This window comes from Rhincodon typus, chromosome 3 (assembly GCF_021869965.1).
Source record: "Rhincodon typus isolate 14 chromosome 3, sRhiTyp1.1, whole genome shotgun sequence".
NCBI lineage: Eukaryota > Metazoa > Chordata > Chondrichthyes > Orectolobiformes > Rhincodontidae > Rhincodon > Rhincodon typus.
Window position 1 is genome coordinate 2,705,906 of NC_063334.1, and position 21,240 is coordinate 2,727,145.

Consider the following 21,240-nt stretch of genomic DNA (forward strand, 5'->3'; position numbering starts at 1 on the left):
ATAAATAGCCCCAGTGTTTCCAAACTCATCACTAGAACCCTTTTAATAAATTTCTTCTGAATGCTCTTGAGGATCTCACAACCTCACTTGGTGTGATATCTAATGGCTGAGTATATGGGACACAACAATGGTTATGGGCCCTGACAATGCTCCTGCTGTACTATTGAAGACTTGTGCTCCAGAGCTAGGGATCCCCCACACAAGCTGCTCCGATATAGTTGCATCATTACCATCCCCCCAAATAATGTAGAAAATTGCCCAGGTATATCCTATCCACAATAGCAAAGACAAATCTGATCTGGGCATTTATTGCCCATCAAATAATTCAATCATCAGCAAAATGATGTTATTGACAGTACAGCTCAGCAGCACTTAGTCAGCAAAAACCTATTCACCAATGCTCAGTTAGGTTCTGCTACAGTTAGCTGGCTCCAAATGACATTGCAGCTTTGGTCCAAACATGGACAAGAGTTGAATTCCAGAGGTGAGGGCAGAATGACTGCCCTTCTTATCAGGACAGAATTTGGCCAAGTGTACCTTCAAGAAGCCATGGTAAATTGCTGCCAAGGAGCATTGATGGAAACTTTCCTTTCGTTGAAGTCCTGCCTGGCACAAAAAGAAGGTGGTTGATCAGTGGCTAAACTTCTTAGCCCTAGAACGTGATTGGAGGAGTTCTTCAGTAGTATTCTTAGCTGAACCATCTTTGGCTTCTTCATGAATAACCTTTGTTCCATCATAAAGTTTGAAGTAGAATGTTCCCCAATAATTGCACAATATTTAGTCCTTTTTTTTATACTTCAGATAATGAAGTAGTCTGTATCAATGTCTAGGTGTTAATGCACAATATGCACTCTCGGGTTCATACATTGCTGCACCATTTAATGTAATCATGGCTAATCTGATCCACAAGCTCACTTTCCTGCCTTTTTCCACCATAACCCTTGATTCCCTCGCTGATTAAATTATCTGTCCGTCTCAACCTTGAATATATCCAAAATCCAGCCTTCATAGCTCACTGGTAAAGAACTCCATAAATTCACTACCCTCCTGAAGATGCTGCTCCTCATCTGTCTTAAAATGCCCACCTTCTCAAGGGCAAATAGAAATGGGCAATAAATGCTAGCAATACCCATGTCCCATGAATGGGTATTTTTTTTAAAAGAATTGACTGTAGAACAATCAGAACTACACTGGATGAACTTGGGTTTTGTTTTGTCTAACAGTTCCACAACTAGCTCCTTGATGTACTTGGCTTGACAATGAATTTTCAAAAAAAGTTACATAACTTTACATGAGTTGAGCAAGTGTTTGATGGGGTCTAATGGAGTTGCACCATATTATGGTTATCACTTAAAATACTTGTGAAAATTTCTTAACGTGATGTAGCTACTTGAGTCCTTTGCCTTAGCCTTAGAATATAAATTTTAACCTTTATTTATGATTTTCTTTAACAGGCAGATATCTGGAGTATGGGGGTTCTTTTGTATGCACTCCTCTGTGGATTTCTCCCATTTGATGATGATAATGTGATGACTCTGTATAAGAAAATCATGGTACGAATGTTTTCTTGTGCTATCTGTATATATTTGCATAAATATGTTCTTTTTGTCAACACTCTCTTCATTTCATATGCCCATAGTATTATATTTTGGCCAATGGAGTAGACCCAAGTTTTTTAGGGTGCTTTTGTAAAGTTGGTCTGTTCAATCTACATTTAATTTACAGTTCAGTTGATGAAGCAGAAGGATGTTGTTAGAACTTCCATTACCTCGGATAATTTATGTATGATGGTAAATGATCTGTACAACACCATGGGACAGAATCCCACCAAGAAATCATGTCGTCCTAGTCAAGGCCCAAGAATTTGCAAAAGTGTTCATCTTAAAATTAAGAGTTAGGGTAGAATGAGTGATTTCAGAATGTGACATTCTAAAGAAATGCTCCCTTGGAATGTCAAATTATGGAGTTGCCACTGAAGTCTTTTCAGGAATCTTGTTAGCTTTCCTCCCTTCCTTTAAATTGAATGTGTGCTAAAAAGACACAAACTCATCTTATGAATGTTTATCTTGTACATTGAGCGGGGTTGCTCTCTCATTTGCAGTGTATAGTGTTCAAAGGACAGCATATGCCAAACACAGTGCTTATGCCACATTCTTTCTGATTTTAATTTTGTCAGAAAGTAATGTGGAGCCTCGCTAGATAGGATCATTTAGTATGGACAGGAACAGACCTGATTTACAACTCTGCAATTTTCCTTTGAGTAATTTTAATTACATTTTCACGTCTATCCTATTTCCCATTGATCTAATACTCTCCTGTGTCAAAAGTGATATCTTTTATTTACACATCAAAATGGACTTTGCTTCTATGTTTCTAAATAATTAGACATGGAAAATAGAAACAAGTATAGGCCATTCGGCCCTTTGAGCCTGCTCACCAGTCTCTCTTACGTTTGTCCTGCCATCTCTCAAGTCTGTTTTGTAAACCTTTTATTGCACTCCCTCCATAGCCAGAATGTCCATCCTCCGATAAAGAGATCAAACATTTCTCACAATACTCCAGGTATCGTCCCACCAAGATCCTGTACAATTATAGCAAGCCAGCTCATCTAATCAAATCCTATCACTCCGAAGGCCAACTTACCATTTGCTGCTTTGACTGCTTGCTGCACTTGCATCCTTATTTCAGCAGCTGATGTACGAGGACACCCAGGTCTTGTTGCATATTCCCATCTCTTAATTTATGGTCATTCAGATAATCTGGCTTCCTGTTTTTGCTACCAAAGAGGGTAACTACATTATCCGCATTATGCTTCATCTGCCATCCATTTGCTCACTAACTCAATTTGCCATCTTTGCGTCTTCTCACAACTCGCCTTCCCAACCAGCTTTGTGTCATCTGCAAACTTTGAGACATTACAATTAGTTCCCTTATCTCAATCATTATATATTGTGAATCACTGCGGTCCAAACACTGATCCCTGCAGTACCCTGTTGGTCACTGACTGCCACTCAGTAAATGACCCATTATTCCTACTCCTTTACTTCCTGTTTGCCAGCCTTTTCTCTATCCATGCCAGTACTTAATCCCTGATCTCATGCTTTAATTTTACGCACCAAATGTAATTACATTTTGTGAAGCACAAAATGAGAAGAACTGTATGAACAGTATCACTGGTTGATTTTTACTTTTACTATCATTTGATGCTGCTAATTCTTGAGAGAGACACTAATGCAAGAATTTCAACTTTATTTTTTACAGAGAGGAAAATACAATGTACCTAAATGGCTGTCACCTACAAGTGTTCTCATTTTGAATCAAATGTTGCAGGTAGAATTCTCTTGTATCAGTTACTTTTGAATCAATTATTTTGGAATTGATTTTTAAAAAATTAAGTCCGAAAGCATTGTCTCTTAAGATTCAAAAAATGGATCAACTTACAAAGTTATTGGCTGTGTATTTTTGTTGGTGTAGCTACAGACAATGATAACTACTGTGTCACCCAGCACCATATGACAAGATGTATTTTCTAAGAAAAGTACAATGGAAGATCATTTGTGAACTTCACGTTTAAGTATACGTATGTAAGTTGAATGGAAGAGGGGATTTTTTTTCTTTCCCCCATTTGGATAGTCTTTGTTCTGTTGAATTCTCTTCTCCAGGGAGTAATTGAGGCAGGATTATTTAATATAAGGTTGGATTTCTAAATGCAAAGAATGTGGGTTCAAGAGAGCTTACTACTAAACTCAAAGTGTTGGTCAGCTTTTCATTTTAAAGATTTTTTTCAACACAATTTAATTTTTGTCATTCTGTCAGTAACTATGTTGCCACATTCCTGACTTTAAACTAATTATAATTGTCAATAAAACCTAATAATTAGCATTAGATTATCCATTTTCTTTTCAGTGAATGTGTTGGAAATTGGACAGTAGGATTGTGTTTTGCCTGCTCAGGTGGAGTCCTTAGAGTATTAGGTCAGTCTCTATTTGAATTGCTTTATTTGTACGTGACATTTTGATTTCTCCTTTCTTCAAATACCCTATTTGCACGGACACTACCCAATTATTATTGTCACTGAGAGGGTACCACATATTGTGCATTGGGTCTGAACAGCACGTGGAAGCTTTGAATACAAGTGCATCAATGTGAAATTTAAGTTCCACATGCAATCCTGGAAAGATGGGTATCAAATGCATTGTATCTGGTGTCTTTCACTTAAGATATGTCAAAGTATTTTTGAACTCCTGGCCTTGTAGACCCAAACATTTTTAAGGAGTGTGATGTTGCATATTCTGTTTAGGAATTGCATTTAAGTTCAACTTTAGGATGCTCCCACTTTTTTTAATCTCCTAATTTTGAATCCTCAACAATTTCAGTAAAGAGTGAAGTTACTTTTCGCCATTAATGAAATAATCCATAGGTTTTTTTCTTAGCACGCTTTGATCTTTGCATTAAATAATTTGATCATGCCTTGGGTTCATGGTATTCTCTCAATAAATTATTGATCTGTTTTATTTTTTCCATTGGTACATGTCAGGTAGTATTCTTTACATCCATGTTAAAAATAATGTTCTGTTAACCATCTGTTCTTCTGAGAACAATCACCTAATCAGGATTTTCACTTCCTAAACAACCTCGTCTGAAAGGAGGTTTCTATTATATGAGCAGTATCTGAGAGATTGCTAAACATTGTACATTTTAATGGCTTAAATTTGCACACAGGCCCGAATGCCAAAAATGCTTGATTGAAGGTGCAGGGTACCAAGTGCTAAGAAAATTTATTTTGCCTACTTGGTTTCAGAACCCCGACACACTTCATTTCCATCGTTGATTTCTTTTATTGGGCACAGTGTTTATCATACGTCATTATTTTGAGTTCCGTAGGGATCAATCTCATTCTTCAAATCCATCAGTGACATGTAGCAGAAATGTGGAAAGTAGTATGTTACTTGCAATGAGGAAGGTCTACCTGTAGTTCAGCCAACATTTGACAAAAGATGTACTGAATTGGTGCTGATAGTGTTGAATCTTTGAATGTTTCAATTACATTATTTGAAACTGGCAAGCCGCTTGGGACTTTACTGTTTTTCTTGGGGATGGGATGGAAGATTGTTTCTGTTCGTAAATCCTAAAGTTTACAAAGAGCAAAACATTTCTTTTGCAAGACGCTGCCAAACTCTGGAGTAAATTGCAAGTCTCCTATCCTTTTCCTCAGGCTTGATTTTCTGCATCAAATACATAATTGGAAGTTGAGAAAAATTAAGCTAATCTGATGAGTTTGATGTTAATGCGTTGCTAAATGAGAATTGATCCTTTTCCATAGTTGAGGAAAATATGCTTCAGAGATCAAAATACAACAAATTTATTTGCGATATTAGGAAGGTCACTGTTTGGTCCTAAAAACTGATGATCTGTCATAAAAAAAACTGCTGGAAATACTCAGCTGGTCTTGCAGCATCTGTAAAGGGAGAAACCGACACCTTTTTATCAGAAGTTTGGCATTCTTATTTGTCTACAATATTTACTGAGTCATAAAAGAAGCTCGGGGAAAACACCACTCTTGAAAATACATGTAGGGTTCAGATTGTCAATTGGAATTTTCTGTTAGCTCAGGACTATATTTGGTATGCTGTGGTGATTGGAACACTCCAATAATCTTCCTTTTTTTTACAGTTATGACAATTTACTTGATTTTCAGCAATGTTGACATCGGAGTTGAATTCTGTGCCCAGTCTAGATGAGGGAATGAATGATTGGCTAAGTATGAACACAGTTCATCTATCGGTTTAGTTCCGATAGTCCTGAGATTGAATAACCCACCAAAAATGAAAGATTTACTAGTAATTCAGGGCTCACCTCAGAGTTAATTTGCCTTGGGGGGGGGGGGGGGGGTTATTCCAATGCAAACTTGTTCCCTAATGGCATTGTGGGTGTACTCACATAAAATGAACTTCTTTGGTTTAAGAAGCCAGCTACTCGAGGGCACGTAGGGACGGGCAATAAATGCTGGCCCAGCCAGCAATGTCCACATTCCTGAGAATGAATAAAGAAAACTTGAATGAAATCTTGAGTAATGCCAAAACCTTCTGTACGTAAGGACTGTTGAGTTATTCTTTAACCCTCGTCGTTATGATATTAACGTTGCAGCCATGTCCACTTGAATTACAACAGAACGGTACAGCACAAGGACAGGCCCTTCAACCAAGACTGTTGACGATGCCTTTCTAAACCAAAAACCTTTTGCCTTTGTGGCGCATATCCCCCTCTTCCTTGCTTATTCATATATCTATCAAGATGCCCTTTAAAGGTTTGCTATTGTATCCCATGATCTGGCAGTTCATTCCAGACTCTTGCCATCCTTTGTGCTTTTTAGAAAAAAAACTTACCTCTTCTTTACACATGCCCCTTTTTACTTTAAACCTATGTCCTCTAGTAATTGACATTTTTACCCATTCTATCCATGCTGTCATAATTTGGTAAACTCTGTCACGTCATCCCCTCATCCTACAGTTTTCAATTGAAAACAAACCAAATTTGTTCAATCTCTCCTCATAGCTAATACCCTCTAAAGCATGCAATATCCTGATGAACTATTTCTCTACCTTCTCCAAAGCCTCCACATCATCCTTGTTGTGCAGCAACTAGAACTGTAAACGATTTTCCAAATGTGGCCTAATTAAGGTTCTAGACAGCTGCAACAAGGCTTGCCAATTTTTATACTGTACACCCTGACCGCTGAAGGCAAGCATAGTGTGTCCTCTTGAACACCTTCTCCAATTGTGTTGTTACATTTAGGGAACTGTGGACCTGTACACCTAGATCCCTCTGTATGTTGATGCTACTAACAGTCCTGCCATTTATTGTATATTTCCTTTCTGCATTCAATCTTCCAAAATACATCACCTTGCATATGTTTAGATTAAACTCCATTGCCATTTCTCCACCTAAGTGTCCAGCTTATCTATATCCTGCTGTATGCTCTAGTAATCCTTCTCACTATCCGCAGCTCCCACAATCTTTGTGTTGTCTGCAAACTTACTAATCAGGCCATCTACATTCTCCTCCACATCTTACCAGCTCACTATAGATCCCATGTGACTTCACCTTCTGCATCAGCCTGCCATGGGGGACTTTGTCAAAGGCTGTACTAAATTCCGGATAGATAACATCTCCTGCCCTGTCCTCATCAATCATCTTTGCCACTTCCTCAAAAAACTCGATCAAGTTTGTGAGACGTGACCATCCCCATGTAAAAGCATGCTGCCTATTGCTAATAAGTCCATATTTTTCCAAATATGAGTAAATTCTGCCCCTAAGAGTCGTCTTCAATAATTTCCCTACTACTGACATAAGGTTTACAAGCCTGTATTTTCCAGATTATCTCTGTTGCTTTCCTTACACAAAGAAACAACATTGGCTATTCTCCAGTACTCTGATCTCTCCTGTGACTAAAGACGATACAAAGATTTCATACAAGGCACCGTCAATTTCCTCACCTGCCTTCCTGAGCATTCTGGGGGTCATTCCAGTAGTCATGCTAAATATACAAGATGATCCTTGGGGTAACTGCTTGAACCTAATGTATGATTGAACAGTAGACACCATTCAGTCACACATTAACTTGACCATGACAATTGAACATTTGCTAAATTTCCAACAGCTGCACAATAAGTTACAACTTTTCAAACAAGAATAATTTATTGATGCCATGTTTAATGTAGATAGGTGCTTTTCATTCTTCAGCCCTTTCTACATTTAAATTGTTTATTTAATCAATTTATAAGAAATTAGAGTATTTAGAGTAATTTTGAAAGTTGTGATATGCTTGAATATATATTAAAGCCTCATTGAAACTTTTCAACAGTTCACACAGCAAACTACTGCTGGATTGTTACACAAGTAAACAGCAGCTATTGGAAATATGTCCATCTGAAAAACCTATTTTAGGAGGATCTATTCTTTAAAGATCATCTTAAATTTGAATGTTACTTAAGTTTTCAATAGCCAACATTGTGTTGGAGCATAAATACTGCCAGTGGTTGAGATCTTAAAGATGTGCTGTTTGATTTAATTTGCATTTAGAAATCTATGTAGATTTTCATAACAATTCTCATTCCTTCCAACAGGTGGATCCAAAGAAACGCATTACAGTTAAACATCTTCTAAGCCACCCTTGGCTAATAGAAGATTACAGCTGCCCAGTTGACTGGCACACGAAATATCCAGTGAGTAGTTCAAAGTTAAATGTGCTCCATTTATTGTGTTAAAGCTATTTAATTCTTACTAAGAGTCCCTAAGCTAAATTTAATAATTATTACTGGGTACTATCTAGGGTTTAGTTAATTTTCCTTAAGCTTTCTGCTCCAAATCAAAATGTGACCAGACTTAGTTGGTTACTGTTTATACCTAAAAGGTATTTCTCAAGTCTAACACCAAATTAATTTTTCTGAAGGCTTGCTTGACTGATATGAAATTTTCCAAAAGTGGAAACACATCCATTATTATGAATTAATTTGACAGTTGAGTACATGCCAAGGGCTAACCTTTCCTCACAAAAAAAGTGCATCATCTTAATATTGAAGAAGTGTTTGTGCTTTTGAGGAACACATTTTACTGGCACAAAATAGGCACCAATATTTTGCAGATTTCACCTCCCAGATTACTGAAGGTTACCTTTTTCTGCCACTTGAAGGAGCCCTTGTTCATTCAAAAATGAATGTGCGCAATCTGCTCATAAAGTAACAACTGGAATATTTGATTGCTTTAAGCTGTTCACTTCCCCTGTTCTTGTGTTTCAGATTTACTGATCTTTGAGGGCGGTATAAGGAATGACATTTATAAATTATTGTTTTGTCATTGTACATTACTTGTAATCCTGCAACCACAATAGTGTTTCATTTAGTTCGGCTGTTATGGCTTAAATATCATCTGTGCGTGAATTTCAAGGAATTCCGCTCCTGTTGAAATGAACTGTTTTGCACATTCAAGGTACAATAATTTCTATGAAGCAAGCTAAAACTAATAAGGGGTATGCCTTTACAGATTTACCAATGAACAAACATTTATTTAGAAGTAGGCATCTATTACCCATCTTCCACTTAATGAGATCATAGCTGACCTGAAACACACACCTGTATAGTTAACCTACAATTGTGAGTGAACATTTCACTTATTAGTGAGTAATATGCATGATAGATTTCAACATAGTACTTGAAAGGTTTAAATTCAAAACCACTCCTAAGATTCTAGATTTGCGTAATTTTGACTTCATCATTAGTATGAGACACAGACTGTTCACAGTAAACTGGACAAACCTGGTAATGGGTAAAATAACCTATCAGGAGATCTGTTTTCAAAAAAATATACAGAACCAGCTTATATACTGGAGATGTTTACTTGCCAACAAAGTCATGAACAGCTAAAGTAGTTAAAGAAAAAGGCAAACATTTTTAAAAATAGATCCTGACAAACGGAAAAGATACCTTTTAACCATCCTTTGTATCAGAACAAATAATAAGGCCTATAGACAGTGTGAAAAGAAACTTCCAAAGGGTATTGAAATTTACATACCACTTACAATTTGATTAGCAAGAGAAGGATGGTCCAGAAATATGATGACAATTTATTAACAAAAGTAAGGAAGTGATAGCATGCTGAAATATTACTTGCTTCGATATTTTCAGTAGCATAAAGATTAGTATGCTAGATATCCCAAGGAAGTTTAACATTAAGTCAAGTCCAGGAACTCTACAAAATAACTGTAACAAAGAAAATAATAGCATTGAAGAGAGATGAATCCCAAACCTGATGGTTTCCATTCTAGACTTTAGGGCTGTAGAATGATGTTAAGAAGGGGAGGTCAAACCTCTCTGATATTAAAATCAAAACACAAGCCCCTAATCTGTTACGTTGGGAGTAGAGGTCCCCTTCTAATAATTAAACCTGAAACACACAGGGAAGCTCGCCTCACTTTGCAATCAGTTAAACTGTTACAGGGAAGGGGAGGCTAAACGAAAGAAAATCCCTGATATTCAATTTATAAGTAACAAGTAACAATTTATTTATTTAACTCTAACAGTGAACAAATTAATAAAACTACAAATAAACTGAGCAATTGCCTGTTAATTGCTCACTATTCCCTAACTGAACTAAATTCTACTTTAATACTGTTCCAATAAACACGAGTCCCACTTATATAAACCAAAGTAATAAGGAAATAAATTAAAAAATTAAATAAAAACTTAAAGAACTGCGGATGCTGTAAATCAGGAACAAAAACAAAGCTGCTGGAAAAGCTCAGCAGGTCTGGCAGCATCCCAGAATGGGGAAGGGTCACTGGACCCGAAACGTTAACTCTGTTTTCCTTTACAGATGGTGCCAGACCTGCTGAGCTTTTCCAGCAGCTTTGTTTTTGTTCCTAAATTAGAACTTATTCTGTCACAGTCTACATGCCTTTCTTCTGCTGTTCTACGTCATAAATGCCCTTCTTCCACTGATCTGGCTGTAAAGGTTGTTTTCTCTGTGAAGTCTTCTGTGAGGACTCTTAGGTAGAAGTGCTGTGGTACCTTTTATAGATAGATAGTGCTTTCTTAGAGAGCTTAGTGATTGTTTTTTGTGAGAGCAAAATGCTTTTTTCTCAGATGGTGGTTCGCTCTCTCACTGATTTTCTTGGATGACATATCAATTTTCTTACAATAGCATTGGTCAGAAGTTGTCAAACACCATCAGATTTATTTTCAATTGGCTTTCAATTGCTAAGTGCTTGGTTTAAATTGATTGGCTGATCCCAGCTAGTTGCCAAAACATCAAAACAAGCCTAAGGTTTCCAACTGATACATGCTTTAATTTCAGAGCAGTCTGTACCCCCTTCACTGCTTAGACACATTTTCTGTATAAAGCTCTAAGCTTAGGAAAGCACTTTACCTTTTAAAGGAGCCACACACTCTTCTCCCTTTATCATTATTTTACAAACAGATTCTAGCTTCCTGCCTTCTAATTCATGATTACTCTACACAACTTCGCAACAATGAGAATATTGCAGATGCTGGAATAAAATCTTACAAATTCTCTTCTGTTGATACAGGCATCATTCCTTTTAGATTGGCAAATTGTGCATTCATTCTATTACAAAGAATGATGCAAGAGGGGAACTAGAATGTTGTAGCCCAGTTGGCTTGACATTTGTTGGAAAATTGCTAAGTTTGTGGACACTACAAAGATTGGTGGAGTTGCGGATAGTGAGGAGGATTGTCAGGGGATACAGCAGGATATAGATCAGTTGGAGGCATGGGCAGAAAAATGGTAGATGGAGTTTAATTCGGACAAATGTAAGGTGATGCAATTTTGGAAGGTCAAGTACAGGTGGAAATTATACAGAGAGAGGCAGAACCCTTTTGGAATATTGATATGCAGAGGGATCTGGGTGTGCAGGTCCACAGCTCACTGAAGTGCAGTGCAGTTAGATGAGGTAATAAAAAAAAAGTCTATGGCATGCTTGCCTTCATTGGAAGCAGCATTGAGTATAAGGATAGACAAATTATGTTGCAGTTTTATACAACTCTAGTTAGACCACGCTTGGAATATTACATGCGGTCCTGGTCACCACACTTCCAGAACAATGTGGATGCTTTGGAGAGGGTACAGAAAAGGTTTTCTAGGATATTGCCTGGTATGGGGAATTTAGCTATGAAAGGTTGGATAGACTGGGTTTGCTTTCACTGGAACACAGGAGGTTGAGGGGTGACGTGACAGAAATTTATAAAATTGAGAATGGCATGGATAGAGTGGGAAGTATGAGGCTTTTTACCAGGGTGGAAGGATCAGTTACGAAGGGACACAGGTTTAAGGTGCGAGGGTAAGGTGAGGGTGAGGGAGTGGAAGTTTAAAAGAGATGTGCGAGGCAAGTTTTTCACACAAAGGGTGGTGAGTGCCTGGAAAGTGCTGCCAGAGGAGGTGGTGGAAGCAGACGCAATAGCATTCAAGAAACAATAGGACAAATACATGAATAGGAAGGGAATAGAGGGATATGCATCCTGTAAGTGAAGACTGTTTTAGTGTTGAAAAGCAAAATGTATCGGCGCAGGCCTGGAGCGCCAAAAGGCCCTGTTCCTGTACTTTATTGATTTTTGCTCTATCTATAATTGAGTGATTGAACACCATGGAAAATCTTCAGCTGATCAGGACAGAACCAGCATCAAATTGTAAAGTAAAGGCCATGCTTGATAATTTGGCAATGGTGATTATAGTAGTGTACAGGAGAATTCCTACATGTTATTTTTCATGCAATTCATGACACCATTTGATAAAGTCACCTATAAAAGAATCTGAAATTAACAAAAATTACTCATGGAATTGAAGGCAAGTTATTGGTTAAGAAATTGTTAGGAGACAGGAGTAGTAACGGGCAATGACACTATTTGCTCAGTGTGACTAGTGGAGTTCTGCAAGGATCTCTGCTTGGGCCTCAGTTATTCATTCTTAACAATTCTCAACAATCCTCTCATTGTTAATCACTTGGATGTTGAAGTAGAAATTTGCATATCCAAATTTGCCAGTCATACAAAAATAGATACCATAAACAATGTAGATGATGCACAAATTGTAAATCTTTGGTAGTCTTTTCCAGCCAATGTTAAATTAATTTCAATGTGTAAACAAATATAATGTAGGTCTGGCAGCATTTGTGGAGAGAGAGCAGAGTTAACATTTTGGGACTAATAACCTCTCTTCAGAACTGGAACCATTCTGAAGAAGGATCACGGGACCCAAAGCATTATCTCTGCTTTCTGTCCACAAATGCTGCCAGACCCTGCTGTGTTTATCCAGCACTTTCTGGTTTTGTTTGATTTTCAGCATCCACAGTTGTCTGGCTACCCTTTTTTTTTAAGCAAATATAATGTGTTCATTTTAGACTTTAAAGTATTGTATTTAATGTAAACAGGGTTGTTTCTAAATGGTCAAAAACTAGAAACAGTGGAGATGACACGACTTGGGAGTGTTCCAAGTGCATACATAGTCAAAATGTCATAACCAACTGCAAAATCTGCCCAAATAGATTGCCATTGGATTATATAGAATGTATGGGTCAGAACCAAATTGTTCAGCCCAACCTGTCTGTACCAATGTTTATTGTCCATTCAAATCTCCTCCCATAGAAACATGAAAAATAGGAGCAGGAGCAGGAGTAGGCCATTCAGCCCTTTGAGCCTGTCTCACCATTCAATATGATCATGGCTCATAGCTAAATCAATATCCTGTTCCTGCTTTATCAACTTATCCTTTGCTCTAAGCGCTAAGAATTGTATCTAGCTCCTTGAAAGCATTTCAATATTTTGATTTTAACATTTTAACATTTTGGCAGAGAATTCCACAGGCTCCCTTCCCCACCCTCCCTGCGTGAAGAAATTTCTCCCTATCTCCGTAAATGGCTGACCCCACACCTTGAACTGTGACCCCTCCCCGATTCTGGATCTTCCTCAGCCTTTCTCCTCCTCAACCATCATGACCATCTATTCCCTTGTAAGTGTTTGTCTAGCTTCCTCTTCAACGTATTTATGCTATTAGTTTCTCTATGGTGACCAGAACTGTGTGTAATATTCTGGATGTTCTTACATTCTTAGTAATGTGTGTAAACGACAGTTTGATACAGGTTTAGCATAGCCTCCTTTTCAATACCATAATGCAATACTCACATTCCTATCTAGAAGATTAGAGTACAAAAGGGGATAGGCATCATTCTAACTGCAGAAAGCATATAGCACCTGTAATTCTTGACAGCTCTGGGCACCACACCTTAGACCATTCGCTTTGAAAGATGCATTGACTTTATCAGATGAAGAGTAGTCTTAAAGGTTCTGTCAAAGCATCTGTGCATTCAAGTGTTGAGTACCATTTGTCACCACATGCCCGTGTGATACCAAACTTCTGTCTACACACAGAGAGTGCATCTATCATGTTCTTGGCACTACCAAAGTGATAAATAAGTCCGAACTGAAGCAAATTTCAGCGTTAAACTGGACATCCAAGAAGCACTCTGGGTCATCAGCAACAGAATTGCATTTCATTAATTTGTAACCTTGTTCCATTCCCAACTCCCAATAATATTGTGTCAGGAGACCAATGCGGGTCAATGAAGATTGTACAAGACCATAAGACGTAGCAGCAGAAGTCGGCCATTCAACCCATTGGGTCTGCTCTGCTATTCAATGAGGTCATAGCTGATCTGATCCTCAACTCCACTTTTCTGACTTTCCTCCTTTTATCCCTGATTGCTTTACTGATTAAAAATCCATCTTGACCTTGAATGTACTTAACGGCCCAGCCTCTATAGTCTTTTGTGTTAAAGAATTCCATAGTCTCACTATTCTGAGAGATGAAATGCTCTCCTCATTTTTTTCTTAAACGGGTGACCCCCTTGTTCTGAAATTATACCATCTGGTCCTAGACTTTCCCACAAGGGAAAACAACATTTCCACATCTACCCTGTCAAGTCCTTTAAGAATCTTTTACGTTTCAATCAAAATTGCACCTCATTGTTCTAAATTCTAACAAGGATGGACCAACCTACTCGGCCTTTACGCATAAGATAGTATTGCCGTACCTATGAACCTTCTCTGGACTTCCTCAAATGTCAGCATATCTTTCCCCTTGATAAGGGGGCCAAAGCCCCTCACTAGCCTTATATAGTTTGAGCAAGACTTCCTTATTTCTATACACTATTCTCTTTTTGAAATAAAGGTCAACACTCTTTGCTTTTCTTTTATTATCTGCTGAACTTGTGTGCTAGCTTGATGTCATTTATGCACAAAGACTCTCAGTTTCCTCTGTAGCTTTCTGCAATCTTTCACCATTTAAATAATATTCAGTTCTTCTATTCTTGCCTTGGTGAGAAACCTCACACTTTTTTCACGTTATATTCCATGTGCCACTTGCCTTTCCACTTATTTTTGTCATATGTAAGCTTGGCTATAGTACATTTATTTTCCTCATTCAACTCCTGTTGAATGCTTTAAATATTGTGGCATGTTGTAAGTATTTGTGGCTCGAATACTGATCGCTGTGACACTCAATTAGTTACAAATTGCCATCCTGAAAATGTCTTCATTATCCCAACACTGTCTTCTATTAATTAGCCAATGGTCTATCCATGCTAATATAATACCTCCAACACCATGAGCTCTTATCTTAATTATCTAATGTACATTATCTTGTCAAACACTTGGAACTGCAAATATCTGCATTTAAAAAAAATGGCTTGAGGTGTTGAGTAACTAGTCAATCTTCTGTGAGATTGAGATTGTTAGTGTAGTTTCCCATTTCAATACCATATCCTCTCTGTTGGACTTTAAAGGAGAATTTGTAAAATGTTCCCAACTCTAACTGTAATTTCCAGCAATGTGACACTAATGTTGTGCCTTTGATATCAACATCAACTTGTTTATACTGAAGAAATATTTGAACAACACTTCAGCAAAAAAATAAAATAGCTAGAGTGGCCAGAGAAGTTCTATAAGCTTCGGCTGATTGAACAACTTTCTTAGACATGTGTTCTTAGTCAACTGAGAAATAACATTAATGAGATAGTCATAGAATCAAAGAATTTTGAAGCGCAGAAAGGAAGTGGCTATTCAGCTCATGCTGCCTGCATTGACTCTGAAAGTACAATTTTCACTTGGTTCCATTTTCCTACCTCTTCTACTTTGTAACTTTTTGAAAATTTCTTTAGATTCTGATTTGTCCTTGGATTCCCAAGTGGGGGATTCTGTATTCTAACTGATCTTCTGAATAAAATAGTTCTAAACTTCACATTTTGAAGTGCCTAGATCTTTATTTGTAGCAAAGATATTGCATAAAAACATTTGTTGTCCTCAACTCATGTACTAATGGAAATAGATTTTTCTCAAGTACCTGATTAAAGCCTCCAAGTTTTAAACTAATCTACTGTTAACCTTTCTCTCTCAATTGAAAGGAACTAGAGCTTCTCCTTGCTTTAATCCTAACAAGAGCATCTCCTCTGGCATTGCCTTGGCATACATCTTTGTGTCCTCTATTGTGTTCTTACTAGCCTCATTTTTGAAGTTAGTGCCCTAACAACCAAAACCTGTAGAGAATTAATAATTCTGAACTCTTTTTATTTTAATCAAGCCTTCAATTTTACAGTTTCATCAACTTGTTCTTTCAAATTTACAGAATTGTGTCTCTAATGGTAAGACCATGAACCATATTTATATTCATTCTTTCAATGCAGCAATTAGGTATATTGAACAATATTTTAATAATCCTATAATATTAGCAATCCTTTAATAATTCACTGACTCTTGTGAATTTTTTACTTTGCAGTCATTGCGCACTCAATACAGGGCTAGCTGTAATAAATTGATCTTTTTTGCATGCTTTAATTTGCAGGTTGGCCATCTCGATGAGGACTGCCTTACAGAATTATCTGTGTTCTTCAAGCGTTCAAAAAAGAGCATGTCCAGTTTGGTGACAGAGGTAAGAATCTGTCTTCAAGGTTAATAATCCTTGTACATAAAACATGTCATTTTGACATTTAGATATAACTGTTTTCCTGTACTGATTTGCCTCATTTTACAATTGGGCTATTTGTGTTACGACAGCTCCCAGAAGAGATGGTCTCCTATCTGTTGATAGGAAAGTCCAAAAGTAAGAATTTAAAATAATCCGAATCAGTCTTTGTCATTCTATCATAAATAGATTGTGAAATGTTGCATCCAGTAGGTGGGTGATTCGAGTAGTGTTGACTTTGGTGGTTGAGTGGTTGTCTTGCTTCTGCAGTTACCTGAAAGAAGTTTGTCCAGTTTTCATCAATAGTGAATGTGCTAACCACTTGTCTCTCTGATATCTGAAAACAATTACTTTTTTACATGCACGTGTAGGTGCATCCAGTGGAAGTTCTCAACAGTTCCTTCACAATTTTCTTCAACACTATAGAATTTGAACCACAAACTAGCACACTGGTATGTCATCTCTCTTGCACACGGAGACCAGGAGTTGCTGTTGATTTTTAACCCCCCTTTTTGTGTATCTCTGGAAGGATAAAACACTAACTAGCATGTCTGTTTCTTTTCACTCCTATCATGTTTGCTGTCTGGGTCACAATTTTCAAGAGATCACAGTTCAGTTTTCAGTACAAATGTTTGGTAATGAATATCTTCAACAAGAGAACCTATCCCCTTAACACTCAACAGAATTACCATTGTTGAATTACCCACCATCCTTATCATGGGTGTCACCGTTGGCACCTAGGCAACCTTAATTTTGCAGCAAGTTACTCAACTGACTGTGTAAAGCCTGTCTACCATCTACAAATCACAGTTCAGGAGTGTGTTGAGATTCTCTACTTGCCAGGATGAGTGCAGATCCAACAAACTTGAGTTTGCACCTCCACCCAAAATACAAGCAGTCTACTCGGCTCATATCATAGGCACTTTAAGCATTCACACCCCAGCCCCGGGCATATAGTGTCTGCAGGGCAAGGGAAGCGGCTACATGGGTGCATGAGAGCCTTATTCTGAGATGTAGACCTCTGACTCTACAACATATTTCAATCCAAGTCTCTCACTGTCTTGACTTTGAAGTTATTTCCCTTGTTTTAAAACTTTATTTACACTGGGTCAAAAACCTGAACAACTTTTCCAACAGCAGTGTTTGTTAACCCCCATCATACAAACTGCTGAAGTTCACAAAAGAGGGCCACCACCAATTTCTCAAGGAAATTTGGGGATGAGCATCAATTGCTGGCCTTGCTATGGAAGCCCACACCTGGAAAAAAAAAGAAAAAAATTGCTGCTTGGCATTGTGATCAGTTGTGAGGTTGACAGAACTTTGGTCCTGGCTTTGCATGCCAGTTGGCGTCATGACTTGCTTACTCTGCATACATCCAGTGGACATTTATAGTATGCATGCACACTATGCCCTTGCTATACCAACAAAACAGGAGCCAATGGACGTACTTCATTCCCCACCCTCATTGCACAAAGGTTTGAAAATTTTCTCCTTGGCTGCTCTAAGAATAAATCTACATTTGACAAATTTGCTATTTTTTCTGGACCAGTTAGTTCCCTCCTATTTCATGTTTTCCCTTTCATTTTCATAATCTTAGTAGCCCAAGAACTATAAGAGTATTCAAAATTCTCTATCCATCTGTTTCTTAAAGTTCAACTCTAACCAGATATTTGACCAGCTCTCCAAAGTACAATGATGTATTCAACATTACCTTTTAATGTTTGCTTCACTTAGCTCCTGTTGGATGGGCAGACAGGTTGGATATAAATTGTCAAACCCTATTCTGCCTTATGCATTTTATCTGATCCCTATTGCAGATGTGTCTTTGTAATGGCAAATCCAAGAGAGATCTACATTCAATTTGAAGACAATTTTTTATTTAATAAACACTTCTTTCCAGTTTTGGTGATGCTTGTTTTTTTAAAAAAAAGGTTCATTTCGAAATCCAGTCATTATTCACAAAGTAAATAAAGGTTTAGGTTGGCTGCATTACAGATGAAGGAAAATGCAATAAAGAATATATGCTTTAGAAAGATGCCAATTCATTATAATTTTCCCTTGATGCCCTAAGGCTCAGCTTATTTGTTCAATGGGATGGTAAAATCTTAACTATGTAGTTTGCAGGGGAATTGCTAAAGGATATTTAAAGCTTAATTCTCTTTGTGTGTTGAACTGTTTCAGAGCTAATTCAAATACCAGCAGGTCAGATGGTATCACAGAATTGTCATTTAATCAGGATATTTTGGCATCCAATTAATATTTTGATCAAATTGATTTTATTCTATAGCTACCAATATTTTCTTTCTTAGCATTACAAATTGGTGACCTGGTAAAGTGCTCAGGAGTGTGAGGGGGTATTATAAGTGCCTTGCATGAATGCATTCAAGGCTTAAACATACCTAGTCTTTATAGGCATAATCTCTGAAAATTCTTTGCTACTTTTTTCTTGCCCAGCCGCTCTCTACTGTTGATTTCCACCTTCGCCCCCCCCGCCCCTTATTTTTATGTCACTGAAGTCATTAATGTTGTTATAGCTAGAATGAAAGGTTTTGAGCATTATTCTTTCCCTTGTATTAAAGTTAATGTTGAGTCTTGCTTGAATCATGCTTTTCCAATAACTTGAAGTTCCACTGAGTCCGAAGCATCCTCAGATAATCCTTAGGATATCCTTTGCTAGTAACTTATGTTAGTTCAAATTAAATATAGTTGGACATCTGTTATTTAATGTGCTTTTTCTGCCCTTCCAGAAATTAGTTCTCCTTTTCAAAGGTTGTTACTGGTTAGTTCTGTAAATTGTCCGTCCCACTCTCTGCTACTGCAACAGCTGGTTATCTTGAACAGTTTGATTTGCTCAAGTACAACACCTTTCTACTCTGTATACCATGTTCTTTTGTTTAGTGGAAATATGATAGAGTAACAGCTGCGTATTTGCTACTGTTACATAAGAAGAACCATGGCAAGCGTGTCCGCTTGTTTTTTTGCAGTGAAGACTGTAGTGTGCCTTCAACACCTCTGGGAGAACTGCAGGTGAGAAATCCATTTTGCATGAATCTAAGTAGTAATTCAACTTTGTTCACAATGTAAAGGTGGGTAATTATATTTAAAAAGCCAATCTTATAAAGTGTGTGTTTTGGAAGGAGGGGATCTTATTGCAAATGTATGAACATAGGAGTTTTGAGTAGAAGTAGAGCCCTACTCTGCTATTCTGTTGTATTGAATTCCACACTCCCATCTATTTCTGAAGAAGGGTCTAGACCCGAAACGTCAGCCTTCCTGCTCCTCTGATGCTGCTTGGCCTGCTGTGTTCATCCAGCTCTACACCTTGTTATCTCAGATTCTCCAGCATCTGCAGTTCCTACTATCTCTCCCATCTACCCATGTTGATTAAGATTCTCATTAGGCAAAGAAATCAATCTACCTCCGCTTTTGTTAAAAAAAAGAGGTCCAACAGCCCCGCCTCCACTGCCACCTTAAACGGACCGTTCCAAACTTGCACAACCCTCTGAAAGAAAATGAATTTCTCCTCCTGTTTGCCCTGAAAGGACAGCGTCTAATTTTAAAGCAGTCTTCCCTAATTCTGGACACAAGAGGAAGTATGCTTTCCATGTCAACCTTGTCAAACAACTGAGGACCTCCTATGCTTCAATTAACTCACCCCTCATTTGTCTAAACTCCAGTCAAAATAAGCCCAGACTGTCCAACCTAATCTCATAGGACTACCTGCTCATTTCAAATATCAGTCTAGTTGGCCTTTTCTGAATTCCTTCAATGCATTTATATAAAAGCTCTGTACCAGATGTTCTATATAATTAAGGCAGACCCTCCTCACTTCTTTATTCAATTCTTCATGCAATAAAGGATAGTATCTTTTTTGCCACTTTTATTACTTGCTGTGCCTGTGTGATGATGTTTTGCAACTCTTGTACTAGAGCATCTAGATTCCTCTACACATATGAATTCTGCAGTCAAACTCCATTTAAATGATGGAACTCCATTTTTCTTTTTAAAAAAAAAAAAATTCTTCCTGCAAGAGTGAATTACTTGATATTTTTCCACATTATACTCCATGAGTTTTTTTTTCCCCCCCACTCTTAATCTACCTATATCAGTCTGCAAACTCATTATGTCCTCTTCACAACATACTTTTCTACCTATCTCTGTGTTGTCTGAAAATTCCGTTATCATGCCTTTGCCCCCCACATCTTGGGTCAATCTGTCCAGAGCTATGATATTAAACCAGTGTGAACCTCCTGGAGTGTGAATGGAAATTTGTTTATATCTTGGGATTTTGTCACGGGAGAGAACGAACATTGAAAGAATTAGCTTTGTTTTTGTTTAGAATAATAAAGGATTGATTTTAGCTAAGAAATACCCACAGATGAGGAGAGATTTTGTTTTTCCCCAGTTCCAAGGAGCCCTTATGAGGTCAAAAATAAGTGTGGTCTCTCCTAGAAAGAGATTGTTCGGAGCAGTTAAGGAAATAAATTATCTGTGAGGGTTGTAGTTTGTGAAAAGTTTCAGATCAGTGTTTGTTTAGAAATCTGCAAACGTAAATGTTTATACGATCAGCGTAAGACTTGCATTAGGGAGGGGAGGTGATGGCCTAGTGGTATTATCGCTGGATGGTTAATCCAGAGACCCAGATAATGTTCTGGGGACCTGGGTTTGAATCCCACCATGGCAGATGGTGGAATTTGAATTCAATAAATATCTGGA

At 37.7% G+C, this 21,240-nt stretch overlaps 1 protein-coding gene across 8 annotated transcripts in view; it reads left to right on the top strand.

Moving 5' to 3' along the window:
* Window positions 1-21,240, top strand: part of melk (maternal embryonic leucine zipper kinase) — an 89,531-nt gene that overhangs the window by 38,580 nt on the left and 29,711 nt on the right. For 7 of the 8 annotated variants that reach the window (XM_048593313.1, XM_020512382.2, XM_048593306.1 and 4 more), the window contains 5 exons: window positions 1,455-1,553; window positions 3,262-3,330; window positions 8,127-8,225; window positions 16,405-16,491; window positions 19,423-19,551. In XM_048593313.1, the coding sequence (XP_048449270.1) occupies window positions 1,455-1,553; window positions 3,262-3,330; window positions 8,127-8,225; window positions 16,405-16,491; window positions 19,423-19,551 (483 nt within the window). The remainder of the gene's footprint in view (window positions 1-1,454; window positions 1,554-3,261; window positions 3,331-8,126; window positions 8,226-16,404; window positions 16,492-19,422; window positions 19,552-21,240) is intronic. The other variant, XM_048593325.1, reaches the window with a different exon arrangement.